This window comes from Bubalus kerabau, chromosome 1 (assembly GCF_029407905.1).
Source record: "Bubalus kerabau isolate K-KA32 ecotype Philippines breed swamp buffalo chromosome 1, PCC_UOA_SB_1v2, whole genome shotgun sequence".
Lineage (NCBI taxonomy): Eukaryota > Metazoa > Chordata > Mammalia > Artiodactyla > Bovidae > Bubalus > Bubalus kerabau.
The window spans coordinates 140,900,892-140,927,665 of record NC_073624.1 but is presented as its reverse complement, the minus strand read 5'-3'; the positions used below and the strand labels follow the sequence as shown (position 1 = coordinate 140,927,665).

General features: G+C 37.5%; 1 protein-coding gene across 7 annotated transcripts in view; it reads right to left on the bottom strand.

Moving 5' to 3' along the window:
- The window catches only part of CABCOCO1 (ciliary associated calcium binding coiled-coil 1), a 163,749-nt gene that overhangs the window by 27,286 nt on the left and 109,689 nt on the right, over positions 1–26,774 (bottom strand). Inside the window, exon 6 of one of the 7 annotated variants that reach the window (XM_055590183.1) lies at positions 6,889–8,043. The exons of 4 other annotated variants lie outside the window; for them this stretch is intronic. In XM_055590183.1, coding sequence (XP_055446158.1) covers positions 7,882–8,043 — 162 coding nt within the window. In that variant the 3' untranslated portion in view covers positions 6,889–7,881. Of the gene's footprint in view, positions 1–6,888; positions 8,044–11,807; positions 12,452–26,774 lie in introns of those variants that run through there. 2 more of the 7 variants (XM_055590199.1, XM_055590174.1) reach the window with 2 other exon arrangements.

Below are 26,774 nucleotides of genomic sequence, written 5' to 3'. Positions count from 1 at the left end.
TTTTATATTCTACTATATTTTGATTTTTTCTCAGTTCTTTATAAAGCAATTTAAAGATGACAAAAGAAGGTGCTCTGAATATAAGTCCAAATCAGAAGTTGTTAATTTCTCACTTGTTGAATTAAAACACTCCAAAAGTCTGCCCAAATTCCAGTTAAGACGATATATTCAAAATTTGTTGAATAAAATGTTTGCATTTCATTTGCACTTGGGTTTTTATTCCAAGTCTTCAAAAATATATTTGAGTTCTTAAAATGTCATTTAACTCATATTACAAGACTTAAATAACTTTTTACACAGCTGATGACTGTTAGAATTTTCCACAGACTAGCTTCTCCCTCCATACGCTTCAAACCTGGTTTATCGAGATACCACCACTCACACATGCCCAGGCCCTGGCCCTAAAGAACACACTCACATTACAATGTGACCTTGTATCACGATGCAACCTCTGCATCATGATGTCATAGTGCATGGCAGGAGCCACACTTGCACAAAGATGGCTAGATAAAGACTATTACACATGAGTTCCCTCTCCCAGTTCAATCAGTGACCTTTCTAATGTACTTATCTAGCCATAAATCTCCAACTGTCTGTAGGAAATGTATGTTTTGTCATTTCAGTATCACATTAAATTTAATGTATTTAACACTAAACTCAACATCACAACCCTTAGTATCATTATGAAAATTGTCTTTTCTAATTATGTCAACAGCACAATTACTTTTAGATCCTTTTATTCAAATCTGTACAAGTTTTGACTTGTCTTAATTTAGTCTTTCATATCCAAATTGTCATCAACTTCTATTTTAAATTTTCTTTATAGTAGTTCTTACATATGTCTATTCCTTTCCATTTCGATTGCTATATCCTAGTTCTATTTTTTAATCATTTCTCAATTTCCTAATTTAGCTTTCTGTTCCCCAATCACTTTTCATTTCACAATGTTGTGTATAACATTGCCAAGTTAACTTTGCTCAAAATACAGCTTTTATCAAATTCTTTTCATTACATTTAGATCACAGTTCTTACCAAAGATGGAATAAAAAGAGCTCAAATTTCTGAAGAATTAAAGTTACTTTCGTATCTCTCAAATATTAATTAGGATGAACTGAGTGGAAAGCCATGCTGAATTTGACAGCGTCTGATTTATAGCATATTTTCTACATAGAACTTTATTTCCAAGTTGTAATTCTCAGCCTTTCTACCAGGATTTCCAGAGAATTCAGCCTTCATGCCCAAATTATCTACTGTTTATAATGAATTAACTTCTTTCCTGTGCATCTTGAATCTTACTAGCTATGTGCCATCCTTGAGAAAATAATCATTTAAACAATTTTCTGTAGGACTTAGTTCTCTTGTAGAACTCCTGTTAAAAAGGCTGATACAGTAACTGAAATAAACCATAACTGATATAAACTGCTAATAAAATGTTACCAAGTAGAGATTCTGCATCTACCTTAATGACAGGAAACAAAAAACCCACTTCATTCATAATTAGCAATGTCCATTTGCATACAAACCATGCTGCCAAATTCAAACCCTGTCCTACTTAAGAGAACAGAGGCTGTTTATAAACAGCTTCCACGTAATATTGTCTATATCATTTGTTTTTGTACTTTTATAGACTAAAGTTTTACTATTAGTGCAGACCAGGCTGATAGGTGCATTAATGAGGTTTTTAACTATTTATAATTTGCCAGAAGATCCAAACTGCTACAACATATATTGTCCAATATAACTGTTATATAATATAATGTATACTACAGTAATTTTCACCTTAGATTATGTGAAATCTAAACATATTTAGAGAGGTCAACTATAATAAAAAATTTTGATTCTTGAACTATCATTCAGTTCAGTTCAGTCGCTCAGTCATGTCCAACTCTTTGCGACCCCATGAATTGCAGCACGCCAGGCCTCCCTGTCCATCACCAACTCCCGGAGTTCACTCAGACTCACGTCCATCGAGTCAGTGATGCCATCCAGCCATCTCATCCTCTGTCGGCCCCTTCTCCTCCTGCCCCCAATTCCTCCCAGCATCAGGGTCTTTTCCAATGAGTCAACTCTTTGCATCAGGTGGCCAAAGTACTGGAGTTTCAGCTTTAGTATCATTCCTTCCGAAGAAATCCCAGGGCTGATCTCCTTCAGAAAGGACTGGTTGGATCTCCTTGCAGTCCAAGGGACTCTCAAGAGTCTTCTCCAACACCACAGTTCAAAAGTATCAATTCTTCGGCACTCAGCTTTCTTCACAGTCCAACTCTCACATCCATACATGACCACAGGAAAAACCATAGCTTTGACTAGACGGACCTTTGTTGGCAAAGTAATGTCTCTGCTTTTCAATATGCTATCTAGGTTGGTCATAACTTTCCTTCCAAGGAGTAAGCATCTTTTAATTTCATGGCTGCAATCACCATCTGCAGTGATTTTGGAGCCCCCCAAAATAAAGTCTGACACTGTTTCCCATCTATTTCCCATGAAGTGATGGGACCAGATGCCATGATCTTCGTTTTCTGAATGTTGAGCTTTAAGCCAACATTTTCACTCTCCACTTTCACTTTCATCAAGAGGCTTTTTAGTTCCTCTTCACTTTCTGCCATAAGGGTGGTGTCATCTGCATATCTGAGGTTATTGATATTTCTCCCAGCAATCTTGATTCCAGCTTGTGCTTCTTCCAGCCCAGCGTTTCTCATGATGTACCCTGCATATAAGTTAAATAAGCAGGGTGACAATATACAGCCTTGACGTACTCCTTTTCCTATTTGGAACCAGTCTGGTGTTCCATGTCCACTTCTAACTGTTGCTTCCTGACCTGCATATAGGTTTCTCAAGAGGCAGGTCAGGTGGTCTGGTATTCCCATCTCTTTCAGAATTTTCCACAGTTTATTGTGATCCACACAGTCAAAGGCTTTGGCATAGTCAATAAAGCAGAAATAGATGTTTTTCTGGAACTCTCTTGGTTTTTCGATGATCCAGAGAATGTTGGCAATTTGATCTCTGGTTCCTCTGCCTTTTCTAAAACCAGCTTGAACATCAGGAAGTTCATGGTTCACGTATTCCTGAAGCCTGACTTGGAGAATTTTGAGCATTACTTTACTAGCATGTGAGATGAGTGCAATTGTGCAGTAGTTTGAACATTCTTTGGCATTGCCTTTCTTTGGGATTGGAATGAAAACTGGCCTTTTCAAGTCCTGTGGCCACTGCTGAGTTTTCCAAATTTGTTGGCATATTGAGTGCAGCACTTTCACATCATCATCTTTCAGGATGCTATCATTAAAAATGTTTTAAATTTAATTTTTAAAATGAAAAGTGGATAATAGTTGTTTGTTAACACTATATGGCAGTGACACTGGTGTAGTGGGATAGCATTTAGCTGTTAAAGTGACAGAAAACCCAAAATTCAGCAGCTTTAACAAGACAGTATTTTATCGTGTCTTCACATAAAATTTCAGAAGTTAGCAAAAGAAAGCTGCTACACAGCACACACACAGCAACTTTGACTCTGCTCTGTATGAAGTCTTTTGGGGTCTGGGCTCCTTTTAGCTTGTTGCTCCTCTATGCTGGCCTCCAGTCCCAAGATATGCTCCTGGTCCAAAATGACTGCTCCATCTGAAGCCATCCTTTTCATAGTCTACCCAGAAAAATAGGAGAAAGGCAAAAAGAAGGGAAGAGGTGGGAATACAAGACCACCTGACTTGCCTCCTGAGAAATCTGTATGCAGGTCAAGAAGCAACAGTTAGAACTGGACATGGAAGAACAGATTGGTTCCAAATCGGGAAAGGAATACGTCAAGGCTGTATATTGTCAACCTGCTTATTTTTCATATATGCAGAGTACATCATGCAAAATGCTGGGCTGGATGAAGCACAAGCTGGAATCAAGATTGCTGGGAGAAATATCAATAACCTCAGATATGCAGATGACACCACCCTTATGGTAGAAAGTGAAGAGGAACTAACTAAAAAGCTTCTTGATGAAAGTGAAAGAGGAGAGTGAAAAAGCTGGCTTAGAGCTCAACATTCAGAAAATTAAGATCATGGCATCTGGTCCCATTACTTCATGGCAAATAGATGGGGAAACAATTGAAACAGTGACAGACTTTATTTTTGGGGGCTCCAAAATCACTGCAGATGGTGACTGCAGCCATGAAATTAAATGACACTTGCTTCTTGGAAGAAAAGTTATGACCAACCTAGACAGCATATTAAAAAGCAGAGACATTACTTTGCCAACAAAAGCCCATCTAGTCAAAGCTATGGTTTTTCCAGTAGTCATGTATGGATGTGAGATTTGAACTATAAAGAAAGCTGAGCACCGAAGAATTGATGCTTTTGAACTGTGGTGTTGGAGAAGACTCTTGAGAGTCCCTTGGACTGCAAGGAGATCCAACCTCAATCCTAAAGGAAATCAGTCCTGAATATTCATTGGAAGGACTGATGCTGAAGCTGAAACTCAATACTTTGGCCACCTAATGCGTAGAACCAACTCACTGGAAAAGACACTCATGCTGGGAAAGATTTAAGGTGGGAGGAGAAAGGGACGATGGAGGATGAGATAGCTGGATGGCATCACCACTGCGATGGACATGAGTTTGAGCAGGCTCTGGGAGTTGGTGATGGACACGGAAGCCTGGTGTGCTACAGTTCATGGGGTCACAAAGAGTCGGACACAACTGAGAGGCTGAACTGAACTGAAAAAGAAGGGTGTGCTCCTTCCTTTTAATGAAAATTCCATTAAGATTCACACTTGACTTCTGCTTACATTCCATCGGCCAAAACTGTTTTGCCTAAGTTTACTTACTCACTCGCTGAAAAGGATGCTGGGAAATGAAGTCTATCCTAGCCAATCATCTTCCCGGTAAAATTTTTCTACTAGGGGAAAAGGGGAAGAAGGGGGAGAATGGATGCTGGGAGACGACTCAAGAGACTCTACCACAAATCCTATAATCCTAATTTTATCTAATAATAAACCACTCATACTGCATTCTTATGGAGAGGGTAGATCCTATGCCAGAAAATTATACCCAGTTGGGCAGGCAAACTTTAGTCAGCTGTTTTTCAGCCATACTTGTACATCAAAATCACCATGGAACTTTTAAGAACTAGAGATGCCAAACTCTATCTAGACTTACTTGAATTAGAATTATGGTGGAAGGGATCAAAAGTTTATTTGTACAAGCACTATAGGTGATTAAGTTACCTGGTCATGTCTGGATAGGGTTTCCTTGGTGGGATATCTGAACCACATTATTTCAGACTAAGAGAAGGGATGACGGATTCAGAGTTGTTATAAATATTCCTTTTATCCTTCATTTATCTGACTTGGTCACCTATCTGTATTTTCCTTAACTTTCAGCAAGCCTTCAGAGTGGTTTGCCACAGCTCATATGGCAGAGGGCATAGAAGGAGGAATAGGAATTTACGACTTTTCTTTAAAAAATTTCCTGCGAGGAACTTAGGTAGCAATGACAACATTCAGAGCTATAAATGTACTACTTGAAGGCAATGTCTTCATCTTTTTCAGAAGGACCTCCAGGGTCTACACCATGGTGGAAGCTGGAGAAATGTTAGTGTGAGGTAATAACTAAGATGCACTGGTCCCAGACTGATTTAGCTAAGTCTGGCTGTTCCAGAGACTTTTGGTGGGAAACTGAAACTCAAGATTTAAGGATTGCCATTACCTATTCTTAGATAATTTCACATAGCAGACTTTATTTGATTTTATTGACAGAAAGCGGCTCTCGTGTCTGCCTGGAGTCTAGAAAGAAAGATCAAGTTCCTGCTGAATTAGCTTTCGTAGAAGGCTGCAGTCTAATCCCCATGTGTTCCCTTTTGACTGTGGACCATGTGAACCTCATTTTGTGAACACCTTTTGAGGTTTATCCTGGATCCCTCTGAGAGGAATTTTCTGGCTAGGACCCAATTTTATTCCATTGACTTCATGGTTGTATAAAGATACCTTCAATTTCACCGTTGCTCATCAGTGGAACTCTATATTTCCAGCCTTGGAATATCTCATTCTTTTCTTGGATTCTCTTTAGAACACAGAAGAATGCTCAGTACTAACATGCTTCATCTAAAAATTTAAGATTACTTTTAGGTTAGGTTGAATTTCTCAACTATGGTTCTCACTAATGAGAAATTAGAGAACCAATTAGTGAGAACCCTAACCAATGTCTGGATAGGGTTTCCTTGGTGGGATATCTGAACCACATTATTTGAGACTAAGAGAAGGGAAGATGGATTCAGAGTTGTTATAAATATTCCTTTTATCCTTCATTTATCTGACTTGGTCACCTATTTGCATTTTCCTTAACTTTCAGCAAGCCACCAACAAGCAGCAAACTTTCATTGGTTATTGGTTCTCACTAATTTGTGAGAAATTCTCACAAATCTCACCTGGTCTCACTAATGAAACTAGTTTTACTAAAAGAAGCTAATGCCATCCTCCACTCTGGTCCACATTATTTCATCTTATTTTTGTTTTTATTTTAAGACCTTGTCCAACACTTCTAATTTGGATGAGCTTACTCATAATCTCTTTGATCATGGCTATTGCTTTAGAAAGAGCTCCACTTATTTCTCTAGTTATGAATGCTGCCAGTTGTCTAACAGTCTGTAATTTCAGACATTTAAACTTTGAAAAACCAGTGTGTTTCCCTTTCCATTTGCAGGAGACAGATTTAAAGAGACTTAAGTAAGGAGGCAAAAATCCACTGTATTTGTTGTTGACATAAAATGTTGCAGATAGCTTTCTGGCTTTTGTCTCAACTCTCTTTAGTGTTTTATTTTTTCCCCTCCTACTTCTTCAGGAAACTCTTAATTAGGTTCCAGTGGTTCTTAACATCTGTTTAATTTTTCATTAAAAAAGTAAGGTGTGTTTTGAGTAGTTAGCAGACATCCTTAGTATCAGCAAATGGAAAAGGTTGAGTAATAAAGCAGTGGGCCACTGGAGCAAAAGATTAAATATTATTGGTGAAAGAGTAATTGTGGTTTTGGATCGTGAATTTTAAATCATTATAACTAGGTTTAAACACATCTTTATTAATCAAAATAGGAACCATTACTATCAACACATTTTTGCCAGTGAGACATAAGTTTATTTCTGTAGCATAAAAATTCATGCTTTGGGATGTGATGAACTCTTGTGAAGCATTTTCTGCCTCCTGCTGGTGTGGAAGTATTTTCCCTACAAAAAGCTGTAATGCTTGAAGAAGTAGTAGTCTGTTGGCAAGAGGTCAGGTGAATATGGCGGATGAGGCAAAACTTCATAGCCCAATTCATTCAACCTTTGAAGTGCTGGTTGTGTGATGGGCGGTCGGGCACTGTTGTGGAGAACTGGGCCCATTTTGTTGACCAATGCCGGCTGCAGGCACTGCAGTTTTTGGTGCATCTCATCAGTTTGCTGAACATATTTCTCAGATGTAATGGTCTTGCCAGGATCCTGAACACTGTAGTGGATCAGATGGGCAACAGACCGCCAAACAGTGACCATGACCTTTTTTTCGTGCAAGTTTGGCTTTGGGAAGTGCTTTGGAGCCTCTTCATGGTCGAACCACTGAGTTGATCATTGCTGGTTGTCATATAAAATCCACTTATTATCGCACGTCACCATCCGATGGAGAAATGATTCATTGTTGTTGCATAGAATAGAGAAGACACTTCAAAACAGATTTTTTTTGAGGTCAGCTCATAAAGCTCCCTCTTATCAAGCTTTTACACCTTTCCAATTTGCTTCAAATGCCAAATGACCGTAGAAAGGTCAGCGTGGAGTTCTTTGGCAACCTCTTGCATAAGAGGATCAGCTTCGATGATTGCTCTCAATAGGTTGCTGTCAACTTCTGATGGCCGCCCACTGCACTCCTCATCTTCAAGGCTCTCATCTTCTTTGCAAAACTTCATTTACTTTATGTTTGTTAGCAGTTCCTGGGCCAAATACATTGTTGATGTTGCAAATTGTCTCTGCTGCTTTATGACCCATTTTGAATTCAAATAAGAAAATAACTTGAATTTGCTTTTTGTCTAACATCATTTCCCTAGTCTAAAATAAATATAAAATAAACAGCAGTAAGTTATTAGCATTGAAATAAAGTGAAATATGTTCATTAAAATGATGTATAACATAACCACATTTATTTAAGAATGTATTCCAATATCAAACATCAAATTTCAACAATGCAAAACCGCAATTACTTCTGCACCATCCTAATACAATAGCGACTACTGGACACCTAAATCCACTGATCTGAGAATGTTGTACACATTGAACTTGATTATAAATGTGGACCAAGAGTAAAAAGGTCTTGGGATGGATACACACACACACACACACGCATGTGATGCCACATATGGTAATAAACATTACATTACTATACTCCTGAAATTAAAAGAAATTTTAGAGCTGGAAGAAAAAACAGGCCAAATCATTTTGAAATATTAATAAATACCTAATATATGATAATTGATTTATCCTCAGAAAAAAGTTTAAATCTTAAACTGAAAAAAAAAAAAGCTAGAGTTAAAAAAAAGTCAGCTTTTGCACAATGTTTGGTATATATAAATGAGTGTACATTCTAGACTAAACTTTTATTATCAGTTTTTTTGTTGTAATTTAAAAATATTATAGTCTTTATGCTTCTAACAATAAAACTCTTTTTCATGACATAAATCTAAGAATGTCTTAGCTGAAAAATTTATCTTTCTAGTTAAGGGCTTGATTATTCTCTTTCCTCTTTATTATTTGATCGTTTAAGGAAAAATCAAGGAAAAACATATCTTAAGAAAATAAAGAAATATAAAAAGCTGACATTCCTCAGTTTGTACTTTGAATTGCAAATTTTCTGAACTGTGAATGCTTTTATATTTAAAAGTAATTTAACATCTAGTTATAAACAACAAAAAAAGACCAAGTTAAGTTAAACTTTGGTAGTTTGATTGTAATGATTTTGTCACTTTGAAAATCATCCTCATGGGTATAAAAATAAAGTTTTAACCAAACCTCCACAGGAGGGCACTATAGTGTGACTCTGGTATAAACTGTAACTATTGCAACCCATTCAGTCATTATCTGACCCTTGATTAAACATCGAAAATAGTGAGTCCTTCTGAATTAGAAAATTCTAGTTTTCAAAATTCAAGATAGGTAGGTTTTACATGTGGCAAATTTATTTTCTTAGTAAAAAAAAAAGTATGGGTAATTTAATCTTTCTTTTGTGCCATACATTCAACATAAAATCTTATCTTAAAATACAGCAAGAGTGGTAAGGTGCATGGTCTGGATGAGGCAAAATCTACATAGGTTAGGGTTATATAATATTGAAACAACAGGAATATTTTAGAACTATCAGACTATGCAATCAAAACTAAAATACACTAAAACAGATAAATGCATTTACTACTTATTGGTGGCATGTATTTATAAACAGTATATGTAAATTGTATATAAAATTGGTATAACAAATGGTACATGTTACTTATAATGGTATGTCTACCTAACTAGACAGTGAATAGGTAAATCAACCTTAGTGAATGTAGAAACAGAATCAAAATATAAATACCAAAGTGTCTCCAAACTAGTTCACCTCATCCCAGTAAGGATCTGAAAACATTTACTGCAATGATAATGATGGAGATTTGATTCAAATTAAAGATTTTCAAAATGCCCCTGGCCCTAACTTTCAATTTCACTAGTGTATTTCCAAGTTTTTCTCTAGCAGATAAAAAATTTGATATTTTACTAGAGTTAAATCCATATAAGAATAATTGTAATCTTGGCAGTTATGAAGTGTCTTTGTGGCCCTTGCCTTATTATTCTGAGGACTAAGAGAATGCTGTACAAGTCCACAAAAGCTCCACTGAATAGAAAGTTTCATTAAATTTACAGAGCAGTAAGAGCAGGGGTTACAGATACAGCTCTATAACTTTACATAACAGATCTGTTTCCATTAAGCAAATTACTCATTTCATTATAGTTCTGCCAAAAAATGGCATTTAGATAAATCCTAATAATGAAGGGAAAGGTTGGTAGAATGTTGCACTGATGAAAATCACCATATCAATGGCCTTAACTTTTTGGGTGCAACATGTTCCACTTTATGGTCTAATACTGATAACTGCAGTATTCTGGAAATATAAGTTGAGACAAAATGATGTAACCACACTGCAAGCCTGACAGCTTTCTGAATCTGCATTCTGTATGAGAAATGTATGGCATCATAATTTTATACAAATGCAAAGTGCTTAAAACAGGGTTTGCTAAACTTCTGATGGCTCACACCTGGTTGAATAATTAAATTTGTTGGTAATTAAAATGCTAGTTCATCACTCCCCTGGGGACTCAAAGCAGACTGTTTTAATTTAAATATCTTTTCTTTTAGCTCATACTTACAGATTCTCTAGCCAATAAACAATTCAGCAGTAGATTTAAAAGCAATAAAATATCAGAAAGTAAGACTTGGATACTCTACTTGCACATAATAAAAATTACTTTTATATACTACTCATATAAAATTGGCAAATTATATAGTCAGATACTTAAATAATAGAATCATACAAGATCAAGGTTTTCCTTTGCTTTTTGAATCTGGAATCTAGCTAACCAGAACACCTAATTTACTGGCTTTTTTGAAACTTCCATTTAAAATTTTTTTTCCAGCTTTACTAGGTATACTTTTATTTATTTATTATTTATTTTTTTTAATTTAAATTTATTTTAATTAGAGGCTAATTACTTACAATATAAATAGCACATATCTAAGTCAAGGCTGTATATTGTCATCCTGCTTATTTAACTTGTATGCAGAGTACATCATGAGAAATGCTGGGCTGGATGAAGCACAAGCTGGAATGAAGATTGCCAGAAGAAATATCAATAACGTCAGATATGCAGATGACACCACCCTTATGGCAGAAAGTGAAGAGGAACTAAAGAGCCTCTTGATGAAAGTGAAAGAGGAGAGTGAAAAAGTTGGCTTAAAGCTCAACATTCAGAAAACGAAGATCATGGTATCTGGTCCCATCACTTCATGGCAAATAGATGGGGAAACAATGGAAACAGGGCTGTCTTTATTTTTCTGGGCTCCAAAACCACTGCAGATGGTGATTGCAGCCATGAAATTAAAAGACTCCTTGGAAGGAAAGCTATGACCAATCAAGACAGCATATTAAAAAGCAGAGACATTACTTTGCCAACAAAGTTCCATCTCATCAAGATGGTTTTTCCAGTAGTCATGTATGGATGTGAGAATTGGAGTATAATGAAAGCTGAGCACTGAAGAATTGATGCTTTTGAACTGTGGTTTTGGAGAAGACTCTTGAGAGTCCCTTGGACTGCAAGGAGACCCAACCAGTCCATCCTAAAGGAGATTCAGTCCTGAGTGTTCATTGGAAGGATTGATGTTGAAGCTGAAACTCCAATACTTTGGCCACCTCATGTGAAGAGCTGACTCATTTGAAAAGACCCTGATGCTGGGGAAGATTGAAGGCAGGAGGAGAAGGGGACAACAGAGGATAAGATGGTTGGATGGCATAACTGACTAAATGGATGCGAGTTTGGGTAAACTCCAGGAGTTGGTGATACACAGGGAGGCCTGGCGTGCTACAGTCCACGGGGTCACAAAGAGTAGAATAAGACAGAGCGACTGAACTGAACTGAAGGTATACATTTTGATGAATTTGGACATATGCATACGCTTGTTACACCATCACTACAATCAAGGTAATAAGCATACCCATCACCTCCAAAAGATTTCTTGTGTTTCCTTTGATTCTTTTTTTTTTTTTTTAGGCTTAAACACATTTATTGATCAAAATAGAAACCATTACAATCAACACATTTTTGCCAATGAGAAATAAGTTTGTTTATTCCTGTAGCATGAAGTTCATGCTTTGGGATTCGAGGAACTCTTGGAAAGAATTTTCTGTCTCCTGCTGATTGTGGAAGCATTCATTTTTCCTGCAGAAGCATCATTGTGGAGATGCTTCAAGAAGTGGTAGTCAGTTGGCTGAGAGTTCAGGTGAATATGATGGATGAGGCAAAGTTTTGTAACCCAATTTGTTCAACTTTTGACGTGTTGGTTGTGCAGCATGTGGTCTGGTGTCATGGAGAAGAATTGGGCCCTTTGTGTTGAGCAGTGATGGCAGTAAGTGTGGCTGTTTTCTATGCATGGTGTTGATTTACTGAGCATACTTCTCAGATGTAATGGTATTGCTGCGATTCAGAAAGCATAGGAACATTCCAGGTTCCTATGCAATATTGTTCTTTACAGCATCGGACTTTACTTCCATCACCAGTCACATGTGTAGTGGATCACATGGGCAGCTGACCACCAAACAGTGACCATGATCTTTTTTGATGCAAGTTTGGCTTTGGAAAGTGCTTTGGAGCTTCTTCTTGGTCCCGCCACTGAGCTGGTTGTTGCACAAAATCCACTTTCGTTGCAGGTTACAATCTGATTGAAAAATGGCTTGTCATTGCATAGAATAAGAGAAGACAGCACTTCAGAATGACAATTTGTTTGATTTTCAGTCAGTTTAGGAGGTACCCACTTACCAAGTTTTTTCACCTTTCTAATTTACCTCAAATGCCAATTGGTATGGTATAGCAACACTTAACATGAGCTTGATCTTCTTAAGTTTTCAGTGTACAATATCATATTTCTAACTATAGGTACTCTGCTGCACAGCAGATATCCAGAACTTATTTATCCTGCATACCTGAAACTTTATACCCATTGAACAATTCCCTATCTACTCTTCCCTTCACCCCCTGGCAATACCATTCTGTTCTCTCTTTCCATGAATCTGACTATTTTATATACCCCATGTAAGTGGAATCACTCCATACCTGTCCTTCTGTGACTGGCTTAATTTATGCAGCATAAGGTGGCACTAGTGGTAAAGAACCCACCTGCCAATGCAGGAGACGTAAGAGATGCAGGTTCAATCCCTGGGTCAGGAAGATTCCCCTGGAGGAGGGTATGGCAACCCACTTCAGTATTCTTGCCTGGATAAATCCATGAACAGAGGAACCTGGCTGGCTACAGTCCATAGTGTCAGAAAGAGTTGGACACAACTGAAGTAATTTAGCATGCAAGTATGCAATGTCCTCCAGATCCATTCATGTGTTGTTGTAAATGGTTAAGATTTCCTTTTTAAAGGCTGAATAATATTCCATTATATTTCTGTACCACATTTCCTTTCTCCATTCATTTGTTGATGCACATTTGGGTGGTTTCCATACATTTCCTATTGTGAATAATGCTGCAGTAAATATGGGAATGCAGGTATCTCTCTGAAATCCTGATTTCAACTCTTTTGGCTATATAATCAGACACGGGATTGCTGGATCATATGGTAGTACTATTTTTAATTTTTTTGAAGAATGTCCTTATTATTTGCCAAGGTGACTGTGCCATTTAACATTCCCACCAACACTGTGCAAAAGTTTCAATTTCTTCACATAAATAAATCTTGTTTTTTATTAATAACCTTCCTAACAGGTGTGAATCACATTCCCTGGTGGCTAGGACGGTAAAGCATCTGTCTACAATGCGGAAGACCTGGGTTTGATCCCTGGGTGGCGAAGATCTCCTGGAGAAGGAAATGGCAACCCACTCCAGTTCCTTGCCTGGAAAATTCCATGGACAGAGGAGCCTGGTAGGCTACAGTCCATGGGGTCGAAAAGGTCAGGAGGGGCGGCTGTGAGGAGATACCCCTAGTCCAAGGTAAGGAGCAGCAGCTGCGCTTTGCTGGAGCAGCCATGAAGAGATACCCCATGTCCAAGGTAAAAGAAAACCAAGTAAGATGGTAGGTGTTGCGAGAGGGCATCAGAGGGCAGACACACTGAAACCATAATTACAGAAAACTAGCCAATCTGATCACACGGACCACAACCTTGTCTAACTCAATGAAACTAAGCCATGCCGTGTGCGGCCACCCAGGACGGGTGGGTCATGGTGGAGAGGTCTGACAGAATGTGGTCCACTGGTGAAGAGAATGGCAAACCACTTCAGTATTCTTGCCTTGAGAACCCATGAACAGTATGAAAAGGCAAAATGATAGGATACTGAAAGAGGAACTCCACAGGTCAGTAGGTGCCCAATATGCTACTGGAGATCAATGGAGAAATAACTCCAGAAAGAATGAAGGGATAAAGCCAAAGCAAAAACAATATACCCAGTTGTGGATGTGACTGGTGATAGAAGCAAGGTCCGATGCTGTAAAGAGCAATGTTGCATAGGAACCTGGAATGTCAGGTCCATGAATCAAGGCAAATTGGAAGTGGTCAAACAAGAGATGGCAAGAGTGAATGTCGACATTCTAGGAATCAGTGAGCTAAAATGAACCGGAATGGGTGAATTTAACTCAGATGACCATTATATCTACTACTGTGGGCAGGAATCCCTTAGAAGAAATGGAGTAGCCATCATGGTCAACAAAAGAGTCCAAAATGCAGTACTTGGACTCAATCTCAAAAACGACAGAATGATCTCTGTTCGTTTCCAAGCCAAACCATTCAATATCACGGTAATCCAAGCCTATGCCCCAACTAGTAATGCTGAAGAAGCTGAACTGAATGGTTCTATGAAGACCTACAAGGCCTTTTAGAACTAACACCAAAAAAGATGTCCTTTTCATTACAGAGGACTGGAATGCAAGTAGGACGTCAAGAAACACCTGGAGTAACAGGCAAATTTGGCCTTGGAGTATGGAATGAAGCAGGGAAAGGCTAATAGAGTTTTGCCAAGAGAACGCACTGATCACAGCAAACACTCTCTTCCAACAACACAAGAGAAGACTCTACACATGGACATCACCAGATGGTCAACACCAAAATCAGATTGATTATGTTCTTTGCAGCCAAAGATGGAGAAGCTCTATACAGTCAGCAAAAACAAGACTGGGAGCCGACTGTGGCTCAGATCATGGACTCCTTATTGCCAAATTCAGACTTAAATTGAAGAAAGTGGGGAAAACCATTAGACCATTCAGGTATGACCTAAATCAAATCCCTTATGATTATGCAGTGGAAGTGAGAAATAGATTTAAAGGACTAGATCTGATAGAGTGCCTGATAAACTACAGACGGAGGTTCATGACACTGTACAGGAGACAGGGATGAAGACCATTCCCATAGAAAAGAAATGCAAAAAAGCAAAATGGCTGTCTGGGGAGGCCTTACAAATAGCTGTGAAAAGAAGAGAAGTGAAAAGCAAAGGAGAAAAGGAAAGATATAAGCATCTGAATGCAGAGTTCCAAAGAATAGCAAGGAGAGATAAGAAAGCCTTCCTCAGTAATCAATGAAAAGAAATAGAGAAAAACAACAGAATGGGAAAGACTAGAGATCAATTCAAGAAAATTAGAGATACCAAGGGAACATTTCATGCAAAGACAGGCTCGATAGAGGACAGAAATGGTATGGACCTAACAGAAGCAGAAGATATTAAAAAGAGGTGGCACAAAAAAGGGCTTCACGACCCAGATAATCACGATCGTGTGATCACTGACCTAGAGCCAGACATCCTGGAATGTGAAGTCAAGTGGGCCTTAGAAAGCATCACTACGAACAAAGCTAGTGGAAGTGATGGGATTCCAGTTGAGCTATTTCAAATCCTGAAAGATGATGGCTGTGAAAGTGCTGCACTCAATATGCCAGCAAATTTTGAAAACTCAGCAGTGGCCACAGGACTGGAAAAGGTCTGTTTTCATTCCCATCCCAAAGAAAGGCAATGCCAAAGAATGCTCAAACTACCACACAATTGCACTCATCTCATGTGCTAGCAGGAAAAGGCAATGGCACCCCACTCCAGTACTCTTGCCTGGAAAATCCCATGGATGGAGGAGCCTGGTGGGCTGCAATCCATGGGGTCACTAAGAGTTGGACATGACTGAGTGACTTCACTTTCACTTTTCACTTTCATGCACTGGAGAAGGAAATGGCAACCCACTCCAGTGTTCTTGCCTGGAGAACCCCAGGGACTGGGGAGCCTGGCTGGCTGCCATCTATGGGGTCGCACAGAGTCGGACACGACTGAAGCGACTTAGCAGCAGCAGCAGCATGCATTAGCAAAGTAATGCTCAAAATTCTCCAAGCCAGGCTTCAACTACACATGAACCATGAAATTCCAGATGTTCAAGCTGGTTTTAGAAAAGGCAGAGGAACCAGAGATCAAATTGCCAACATCCGCTGGATCACCGAAAAAGCAAGCCAGTGCCACAAAAAGATCTATTTATGCTTTATTGACTATGCCAAAGCCTTTGACTGTGTGGATCACAGTAAACTGTGGAAAATTCTGAAAGAGATGGGATTCCCAGACCACCTGACCTGCCTCTTGAGAAACCTATATACAGGTCAGGAAGCAACAGTTAGAACTGGACATGGAACAACAGACTGGTTCCAAATAGGAAAAGGAGTACGTCAAGGCTGTATAGTGTCACCTTGCTTATTTAACTTATATGCAGAGAACATCATGAGAAACACTGGGCTGGAAGAAGCACAAGCTGGAATCAAGATTGCTGGGAGAAATATCAATAACCTCAGATATGCAGATGACACCACCCTTATGGCAGAAAGTGAAGAGGAACTACAAAGCCTCTTGATGAAAGTGAAAGAGGAGAGTGAAAACGTTGGCTTAAAGCTCAACATTCAGAAAACTAAGATCACGGCATCTGGTCCCATCACTTCATGGGAATTAGATGGGGAAACACTGGAAACAGTGTCAGACTTTATTTTTTTGGCTCTAAAATAACTGCAGATGGTGACTAAAGTCATGAAATTAAAAGACGCTTACTCCTTGGAAGGAAAGTTATGACCAACCTAGACAGTGTATTAAAAAGCAGAGACATTACTTTGCCAACATAGGTCCGTCTAGTCAAGGCTATGGTTTTTCCAGTGGTCATGTATGGATGTGAGAGTTGGACTGTAAAGAATGCTGAGCGCTGAAGATTTGATGGTTTTGAACTGTGGTGTTGAAGAAGACCTTTGAGAGTCCCTTGGACTGTAAGGAGATCCAACCATTCCACCCTAAAGGAGATCAGTCCTGGTGTTCATTGGAAGGACTGATGCTAAAGATGAAACTCCAATACTTTGGCCACCTCATGCAAAGAGTTGACTCATCGGAAAAGACCCTGATGCTGGGAGGGATTGGGGCAGGAGGAGAATGGGACGACAGAGGATGAGATGGCTGGATGGTATCACCGACTTGATGGACATGAGTTTGGGTGAACTCTGGGAGTTGGTGATGGACAGGGAGGCCTGGCGTGCTGCGATTCATAGGGTCGCAGAGTCGGACACGACTGAGCGACTGAACTGTACTAAACAGGTGTGTGGTAATAGCTCAGTGTGGTTTTGCTTTGCATTTCTCTGATAATTAGTGATACTGAGCATCTTTCACATATCTGTTGTCCATTTGTATGTCTACTTTGGAGAAATATCTGTTCAAGTTCCTTGCCCACTTTTTAAAACAGATTATTTGGTTTTTCCTATTTATAGAAGTTTCTTATATTGTAAATCAACCCATTATCAGATATATGATATGAAAATATTTCCCCATTCTACAGTTTGTCTTCTCACTGTTTTCTTTCCTTTGCCGTGCAGAAGCTTTTTAGTTTGATTTAGTCCCACTTACCTATTTTTGATTTTTTGTTTGTGCTTTTGGGCTTCCCTAGTAGTTCAGCTGATAAAGAATCTCCCTGCAATGCAGGAGACCCTGGTTTGATTCCTTTGTCAGGAAGATCCCCTGGAGAAGGGAATGGTTACCCACTGTAGTATTCTGGCCTAGAGAATTCCATGGTCTCTATAGTGCATGGGGGTCAAAGAGTCAGATGCAACTTTCACTTTCTTTGTGCTTTTGGCATCATAGTCAAAAGTCATTGCCAGGACCCATGTCATTTCCTCTAGGTTTTCTTCTAAGAGCTTTACAGTTTCAGGTATTACATTTAGTTTTTTAATACATTTTGAGTTGATTTTGTGTATGGTGTGAGATAGGGGTCCAATTTCACTTGTTTGCATGTGAATATCCAGGTTCCCCAACACCTTTTGTTCAGACTATCCATTTCCAATTGTGTATTCTTAGCACCTTTCTTTTAGATCAGTTGTTCATATATGTGTGGGATTATTTCAGTTTTAGTCAAATGACTTTATGCCAGTAATTAAAAAAAAATGTAAGCTCCAGGATCTATATTAGAGACAGGCCAAGTTTCTATGGACTTTCCCCCTTCTTTCTCTCACTTTCTCCTCTCTCCCTTCTTTCCTTCCTTTTCATCCTTCCTCACTTTCTTTTTCATTTTTACCAAAGTCAGGAAGAGGTACCATAAGATTTTTTCACAAAATTTAGTATGTCCAAAAGAAAAAGCAAAATTTTGGTTAACCAGGATGCTTCATTTCTTAATCAAAATTTTGCTGCTAAAATCTATTTAATTTCCAACTTTGATTTCCCCCAAACAAAAAAACAGTTTTTTGAGGGTGATTGATGTTTTTATTTTGAAACAAAAACAATCAGAAGGTGTAATATGACATTAGGTGAGTACTAGAAACCTCCATAATACAAGAGAGAAGAGAGATAATGATCAATTTATAACTATTGATTTTACATGGTTTCATCCTTTAGCGAATGAAACGACATACTGTGCCTCTGTGGGCAGAATTATGTAACAAAAGCCAATAGAAGAGGGAGTCACAACATGAGAAATCAGATTCCCCTATGACCCATATCAACATTTTCAGTGTTCCCATGATTTAGACATTAGGATTTTAAAAATAATGCATAGAAGTTTGATCAAAATTTTATCTGCGTTTTACTTTTTTTGGAAATATCTTCTAATTTACATATAAGTTATAAAAATCATCAATAGAGTTCCTATAGTACCACTGATAGAACCACTGGATTAAGCTGCAGACCAATGTTGTATTTTTCATCAGACTTCAATATGCTTTAAAGCAAAATGGCACTTTCCTATACAACCACAGGACAGCTATTTAAATTAACTTTGATCTAATATTGCCATATAATCCCCAGACTCTAGTAGAGTTTTGCCAATTATCCTAATAATGTCATTTGTAAGTCCAGGATCCAGTCCAGAAGTATGTTTTGTATTTGTTTCTTTAGTCTTGTCAAGATAGACTGATGAGTCCCTCAGTCTATCTTTACTTTTCTTAAACTTGATTTTTTGAAAAGCCTAACAGTAACTTTTTAGAATATTTTTCTGATGTTCCTCATGATTTAATGCATTTTTGACAAGATGCCCCAGAAGTAATGTTATATCCTTTTCAGCATTACAGCATATCAGGAGACAACAGTGCTAATTTGCATAATTTCTTATAATATTAATGTTTGTTACTTGGATGAGATGGTATTGGTTTAATACTCTGCTTTGAAGTTAATTATTCAGCATGTTGTACTTACTTAATAAGCAATTAGTAACAATTTTTTTGAAAGATACATTGAGACAATGTAAATATTCAGTTCTTCATCAAATGTACACCTTCAGTTTTAGCATTCTTTGATCATTCATATCTAAATAAGTTATTATTAAATAGTAATAGTTTAATTTCATTATTTCTTTTGATTTACAAGTTGTCATTCCACTGATGTGTACTATTTCCCCTCATAAATCTATTTTTAAAATTCATGAATTTACAACAGTAAAGCCTCACGGATATGTATTTTACAAATAGAGTCCATTACTATCATAGTTTATTTTGGTGTTCAAATTAGCTAGTAGAGCATTCATTACTATCATGATTTATTCTGATGTTCTGTTTGGCCAGCAGGTGATCCTTCAAACTAGAGCCTGTGTCAATGGACAAGGCCCCATCGCTCTTTGTATACTTCTTTCTAGAACAATAACACATTCCAGAACCACCTAATTTTTTCCTTCCCTATAGCCAAGTCAGATGTTTATGGAGCCTTAGTTTCTTTTATTGTGCCACAGTATTTAGAAACCAAGAGCCTGGTGCTTAGTGTGCTCATTGTTGCCAAGGGTCCTCTCAGCAGACAAAATTAGAAAAAAGTTACATTACATCACACTATATTATTCTCTGTGTGTTTATCTACCTACCTATCTGTCTATATATCCACCTATCTGTCCACCCACCTATCTTAAAACCCATTAGTTCAAACTGATAACTCCAAAACCATGTAGTCTTCCCCCTGACTACTTATATAACTTGTGTAACTTCCTCTCCATTGTTCTTGATACACTTACTTATTTTCTCTATGTCTCTTCTCATACATAACCAATTTTCAAAGCTGTGTTATTCAAAAGTTCAACCCTAGATATATGCTGCCCTCTCTTTCTCCTACTGCCCCCAGCTCGGACCTAAGAAGGAGGATGGGAAGTAGATGAAGAAGGAAGGAGGAAATAAAGAATCTTGGCTCTGGCATCACAGTCCTCCACACAACTAAAACACAAACCTGGAGAGAAACACAGTCCCCTGCTGGGTTGTGCTGGTAGAAACTTAGCTTTGTCAAAAAATTATGAAAATCCAAATTATGAAGTAATCTTTTGGAGTCTATTGTATACTAATTGAAACAAACAGGTTAGCTATATAAGCATATGCTGCTGCTGCTGCTGCTAAGTCGCTTCAGTCGTGTCCGACTCTGTGAGACCCCATAGACGGCAGCCCACCAGGCTCCCCCGTCCCTGGGATTCTCCAGGCAAGAACACTGGAGTGGGTTGCCATTTCCTTCTCCAATGCATGAAAGTGAAAAGTGAAAGTGAAGTCGCTCAGACGTGTCCAACTCTTCGCGACCCCATGGACTGCAGCCTACCAGGCTCCTCCATCCATGGGATTTTCCAGGCAAGAGTACTGGAGTTGGGTGCCATTGCCTTCTCTGATATAAGCATATAGAAGAAACTAATAGTTATAGTCCCTTTATATTCTATAAAATCCATAGAAATATTATAGATTATTCTTTCTTTGTAATTGATATCTAAAAGGTGATATCTAATAAATTTACTTATGAGACTAGCTCCCTACCAGTATGTCTTTGTCCAGAAATCTGCAATCACCTGGTAACATTAGGTGTTGCTTTGTAAATACTGACAGGCCCATTGCAACACTTGCAGATCTATCTCCTACTTCCATATTTCAAGAAAGATATTTTTATTACCAAACATCTGAGAATTGATATGCCAAAAGTGTTAAAGGCCTTGTATATAAACATGAGTAAGAGCTAACTTTGTATGTTTAAAAGAAAACAAAAATAGAAAGAAAAGCCAACAACATGTTAGAAGACTTACAGAGATGAAAGGATCTAAAGAAACAAAATTAAAAAAAAAAAATAAAAACCAATCAAGACACAATGAAAAAAAAAAAAAAAGAGAGATAAGAAACCAGGAAAACATAATACCCATGTCTTCGGATGCATTCAAAAGCATGTTGAAATAATGGAAGGTTGAAAAATGGTTTTAGTCGTATGACATTAGAGTCTAGAAACACTGAATGTGTGTGACCCACAGATTTTAAGGCTCTAGAAATAAAATTTCAAGCCAGTTCTGTAACAGATGCTAATGTAAATGATGCTTACAGGCATTGATAAAACACTGCCTTCCTTCTACTAACATATTCTATAATTATACTGTGATTTAAATAGTTTATATATAGAGAGATGAATGTGGAACAGGAGAAAAGTATTCATACATTAGCATTCAGAGTAAGTAATTCAAACATCTAATTGTTCCAGCTCAAGGAAAATTTAAAAATATTACCAGTTAGGTGTTCAAAATTGTTTTGGTTTATTTTTTATTGAGTCATGCTGATCATTTACAAAATTAGAAAATGTTCTTGATCATAATAGATACACATTAGAGAAAATACAGAAAAGGAACAGAATTACAGACAATTATCGGGAAAACATTTCTGCTTTTTTTTCATCCAAGATATATTAAAAATTCTTTAAAACAAAACAAAACAAACTGAGCTTGTGCTGTTTGAAAAGAGTTATGGATAAAAACAGACATTTCTGTTTTTTTTTTTTTTTTCCTGGAGAGAAGTGCTGGGTATAAGGGGTTTGATTGTGCACTCTTTGAACTCTAGAGGTCTTTTAGATGTATTTTATCTTGAAACAGCTTTAAATCTCTTTCTTTAATATTCTGAGAACGCCAAAGAAAATTTTAACTATTGTAAAAATTATTCTTGAGATTTATGCAATGGTCAATTTATTAGTCTTTCCTTTTGTAATTAGTGTGGAACCAAACCAAATGGAGTCACTTATGTCAAGGACAAAGTGGCGTCAGTCAAAACACAGGAGCAAAAATGAATCTTAACCTAACCTCACAGCTCTTTCTTCTTAGAAATCAGCAGAGGACACTAGCCAGGCCCCAAATACTAAGTCTTTTCATGCCATCTCAGGATTTTCTTGTTTCCTAACTCATCTGCTGCTGCTGCTGCTGCTAAGTTGCTTCAGTCACGTCCGACTCTGTGAGACCCCATAGACGGTAGCCCACCAGGCTCCCCTGTCCCTGGGATTCTCCAGGCAAGAACACTGGAGTGGGTTGCCATTTCCGTTTCCAATGCATGAAAGTGAAAAGTGAAAATGAAGTCGCTCAGTCGTGTCCGACTCTAGCGACCCCACGGACTGCAGCCTACCAGGTCCTTTGTCCATGGGATTTTCCAGGCAAAAGTACTGGAGTGGGGTGCCATTGCCTTCTCCGTCCTAACTCAGCTACCCTGATCCAAATAAGAAAGAAGACCACCAGGCAACAAACCAGCTGAAAAAGCCAAACAACTTCTGCATTCTTCCCATAAAAATTCCTAAGTCTGTGAGCAACTGAGAACTCATTGTTCCTGTAGCCTCGAGTTCCCTGGCTTGTAAGCGGAAAACCTTGCAATAAACTCATCCATCTGCTTTGTTTCACTCAGCATGCAGAATCTGGTTTTTGACACTAGGGTGATTTGTAAATTTAGGGTCTTTGGAAATTCCAGTTTTATTAGTATAGGTAAAAATATTATGATATTTAAAAATAGTTGAAGTCCAACTGGTTCAACTGAATAAATGTTTCTTGCATATTTCTCTATGTTAAGATCTGTAGGAAAGTCAGTTAAGTAAATGTCCTCATTTCATTGAGTTTATAACAGAAAGTAATAACTTATAAATCTCATTTTGTCTTTTATAATTTTAATTTATACAAGTATCATAATGTTATATGGGATTTCAAAGGAAATTATCCAATTCTGGGCAATCCTATATGATTTCATGAAAAATAGTATTTTCTAAATGTTATAAATAACATGTTCCCTGTTGCGGAGCTTCCCTGGTGGCTCAGATAGTAAAGAATATGCCTGCAATGCAGAAGACTTGAGTTCAGTCCCTGGGTTGGGCAGATGCCCTAGAGAAGGGAATTCTACCCACTCTAGTATTTTTGCCTAAAGAATTCCATGCTGTCCCCTGTTACATCAGTTTCCCACCAATGAAAATGATTTTACTATTTTTTGACCATAAGAATAAACAGCATCATCTTAAAATGGATCAAGCAATATGAAATAGTAAAAATATATGAAAAAACTGTCACCAGAATTCCATATATTATTAATATTTAAATATTTTTCCAGGTATTTTTTCTATGTAATCAAATATGCACATAAAAATAAAGCTGTATCTTTTATATTGTTGTTTAGTCCCTAAATCACGTCTGACTCTTTTGAGACCCCATGGACTATGGTCCGCCAGCCTCCTCTACCCATGGGCTATCCCAGGCAAGAATACTAGAGTGCGTAGCTATTTCCTTCTTCAGGGGATCTTCCTAACCCACGGGTCAAACCCGTGTCTCCTGCATTGGCAGGCAGATTCTTTACCACTGAGCCACAAGGGAAGCCCATCTTTTATATTACTACATTTAATATTATATATGTATAATATATTTACTGTAAGAACTAGGATGATATGATACAGATATTTTATAGTCTTTCCTTGTCAATCTCATGTGAAAATTCAAGAGCTCGTATTTAATGGGTATGTGATCTTAATTTGGATGGATGTACTAGTATGTGCTTAATCAATTTCTTATTCAGGGACATTGTTTTCCAGTTTTCATGATTATAAAGAGCAACACTAGGAGGAGAATCCTCATAGATAGATCTGCGCACACTGAATTACCTTCTTGAGATAAAGCCATAGAATCAGAATTTCCAGGTCAAAGGGTATGCGTTCTAAAATTTTTGATACATTTTAACAAATTGCAGACTAGCAGAGAAGAAATTTGAATTTCCATAAGGAGTGTAGTTTCTCATACCCAGATAGGCTAACTCTCAGTGTTGCCAATCCAATAAAGACAGGATGGTATCATATTAACTTGTCAGTATTTCTTTCATTATTAGTGGGCCTGAATATCTTTTTCATATATTTAGTGACCATTTGTCCCCTCTTTTATAAAATGCTGTTTGTGTCATTTAATTTACTATTGGGATGGTTTATGTGATGCTACGAATGTTAATCCTTTGTTTAACATTTGTTAAAAATAACATTTCTGTTTAAGAAATTTTCAAACTTGATTCTGTGTGTTACCTTTCTGTTAAAATGTAATTTGTGGTTTTATAATTATCAGTATTTTCCTTTATATCTTATGAGACATGCTCAGAAAGTCTATCTCATCGGAAATTATAAATAAATCAGAAATGAGTTTGCTCATATTTTCATCCAGATCTAGTATGGTTTTATTTTTTAACTTTATATATTTCCTTTATCTGTCATTTTCTTGGATGAAAGGCGTAAGATGAGTAATTTTCCGTATTTCAACAATTCATTTGAATGCCATCTTTATCATATATTAAAATCTTAGATATGCTCACAGTTCTTTCTAAACTCTTGGTTGTGCTACTTGACCTGCTGGTTTTTTTCAGATCCTACATCATTGTATCTGGTAGGATAAATTTCTCTTCATTAACATGGCATTTTCATTCTTCCAGCTGCAAGAATAATTTTGTTATATTCTCCCTTGTTAGTCTATATACCTCATCATAAGAGTAAGAGTACCCCAGCCACAAATTTTAATGGGGTTTTGAGTGGCATTGCATTGGATTTAAACATTAAGAGTGAATTTTCATACAGAAGTATTAAGTACTTCTATGAAAGAAGAAAATATGCTTCATTTTTTTGTTCAAGCCTTCTTTTATATTCTTCAGTAAATTACAGTTTATTCATTTGGTTTCATCATATTGTTTTGATTTTTTCATGGCTATTGAAAACTTGGTCTTATTTTTGTGATTGGAGTTTTTATTCCAATATATTTTCCAACTATATTGTTTAAACATAAAAATGCTCTTAACTTTCATACTTTAATTTTTACTTGTTGCCATACAGAAGGTTACTTTTTTCTTATTTTCAGTTGATTCTCTTGGGTTTTTCAGGTAAATAGTTATACAATTTAAAGCCAATCATGCTTTTCCTTCTGCTTTCTAATATTGATTCTTCTTGAATTAAATGATGCCCTCCTCCTCCCCACTAATTCATATGTTGAAGGTCTAAACCCCAATGTGACCAAGTTTGAGGTAAGAAATTAAGGTTAAATGAGGTCATAAAGGTTTCCCTTTTCCTATGGCATTAGTGTCCGTATAAAAAGGGACACCAGAGCACAACCTCTCTTTCTCTGCCATGTCAGGACACACGGCAAAGGTGCCTGTCTGCAGGCCAGGAAGAGAATTCTTAACAGAAATTGACCATCCTGGCGCTGTGATCTTGGTCTTCTCCAAGAACAAAGAGAAAATAAATTTCTATTGTTTAAGCCATCCAGTCTATGGAATTTTGTCATGGAGGCCTGAGCAGAATAATATACTTATTTCATTCTCTTACTGGAGTGGCTTTAAGTATAAAGATGGTTGGATGGTGTCACTGACTCAATGGATGTTAGTTTAAGCAAGCTCCAGGAGTTGCTAATGTACAGGGAAGCCTGGCACGATTGAACTGAACTAAGTCATAAAATGAAAAATAAATCACTAAATTAAAAAAAAATTGAAAATAGTTGACTTACAGTGTTGTGTTAGTTTTGGGCATATAGCAAAGTGATTCATATATATATTATTTTTATATTCTTTTCCATTGTATGTTTTATTACAGAATAGTGATTATAATTCCCTGTGCTATACAGCAAAATTCTTGTTACTTATTATATTTATTTTATATATATTAGTGTGTATATTTTAATATTAAACTCCTAATTTATCCTCCCTAGGAACCCTCATCTTATCACTATTTTTAATGGGAATTCTTGTAATTAGTTTGGGAAATGTCTGATTTGAAAATACTAAGTGTTATTCTACTCCTATTTTAATAAGAGGCCCTATCAATAATATGAGGCTGCTATATTTAAAATGGAGCTATTCTGTAGCACAGGGAATTCTGCTCAATATTATGAGGCAGCCTGGAGGGGAGGGGAGTTTGAGGAAGAATGGATACAGTTGTATGTATGGATGAGTTCCCTCACCAGTTCAGTTCAGTTCAGTTGCTCAGTCATGTCCAACTGTTCGCAACCCCATGGACCACAGCACGCCAGGCTTCCCTGTCCATCACCAACTCCCGGAGTTTACTCAAACTCATCTCCATTGAGTCAGTGATGCGATCAAACCATCTCATCCTCTATAGTCCCCTTCTCCTCCTGCCCTCCATCTTTCCTAGCATCAGAGTCTTTTCAGATGAGTCAGCTCTTTGCATCAAATGGCCAAAATACTGGAGTTTCAGCTTCAACATCAGTCCTTCCAATGAATATTCAGGGCTGATCTTTAGGATGGACTGGCTGGATCTTGTAGTCCAAGGGACTCTCAAGAGTCTGCTCCAA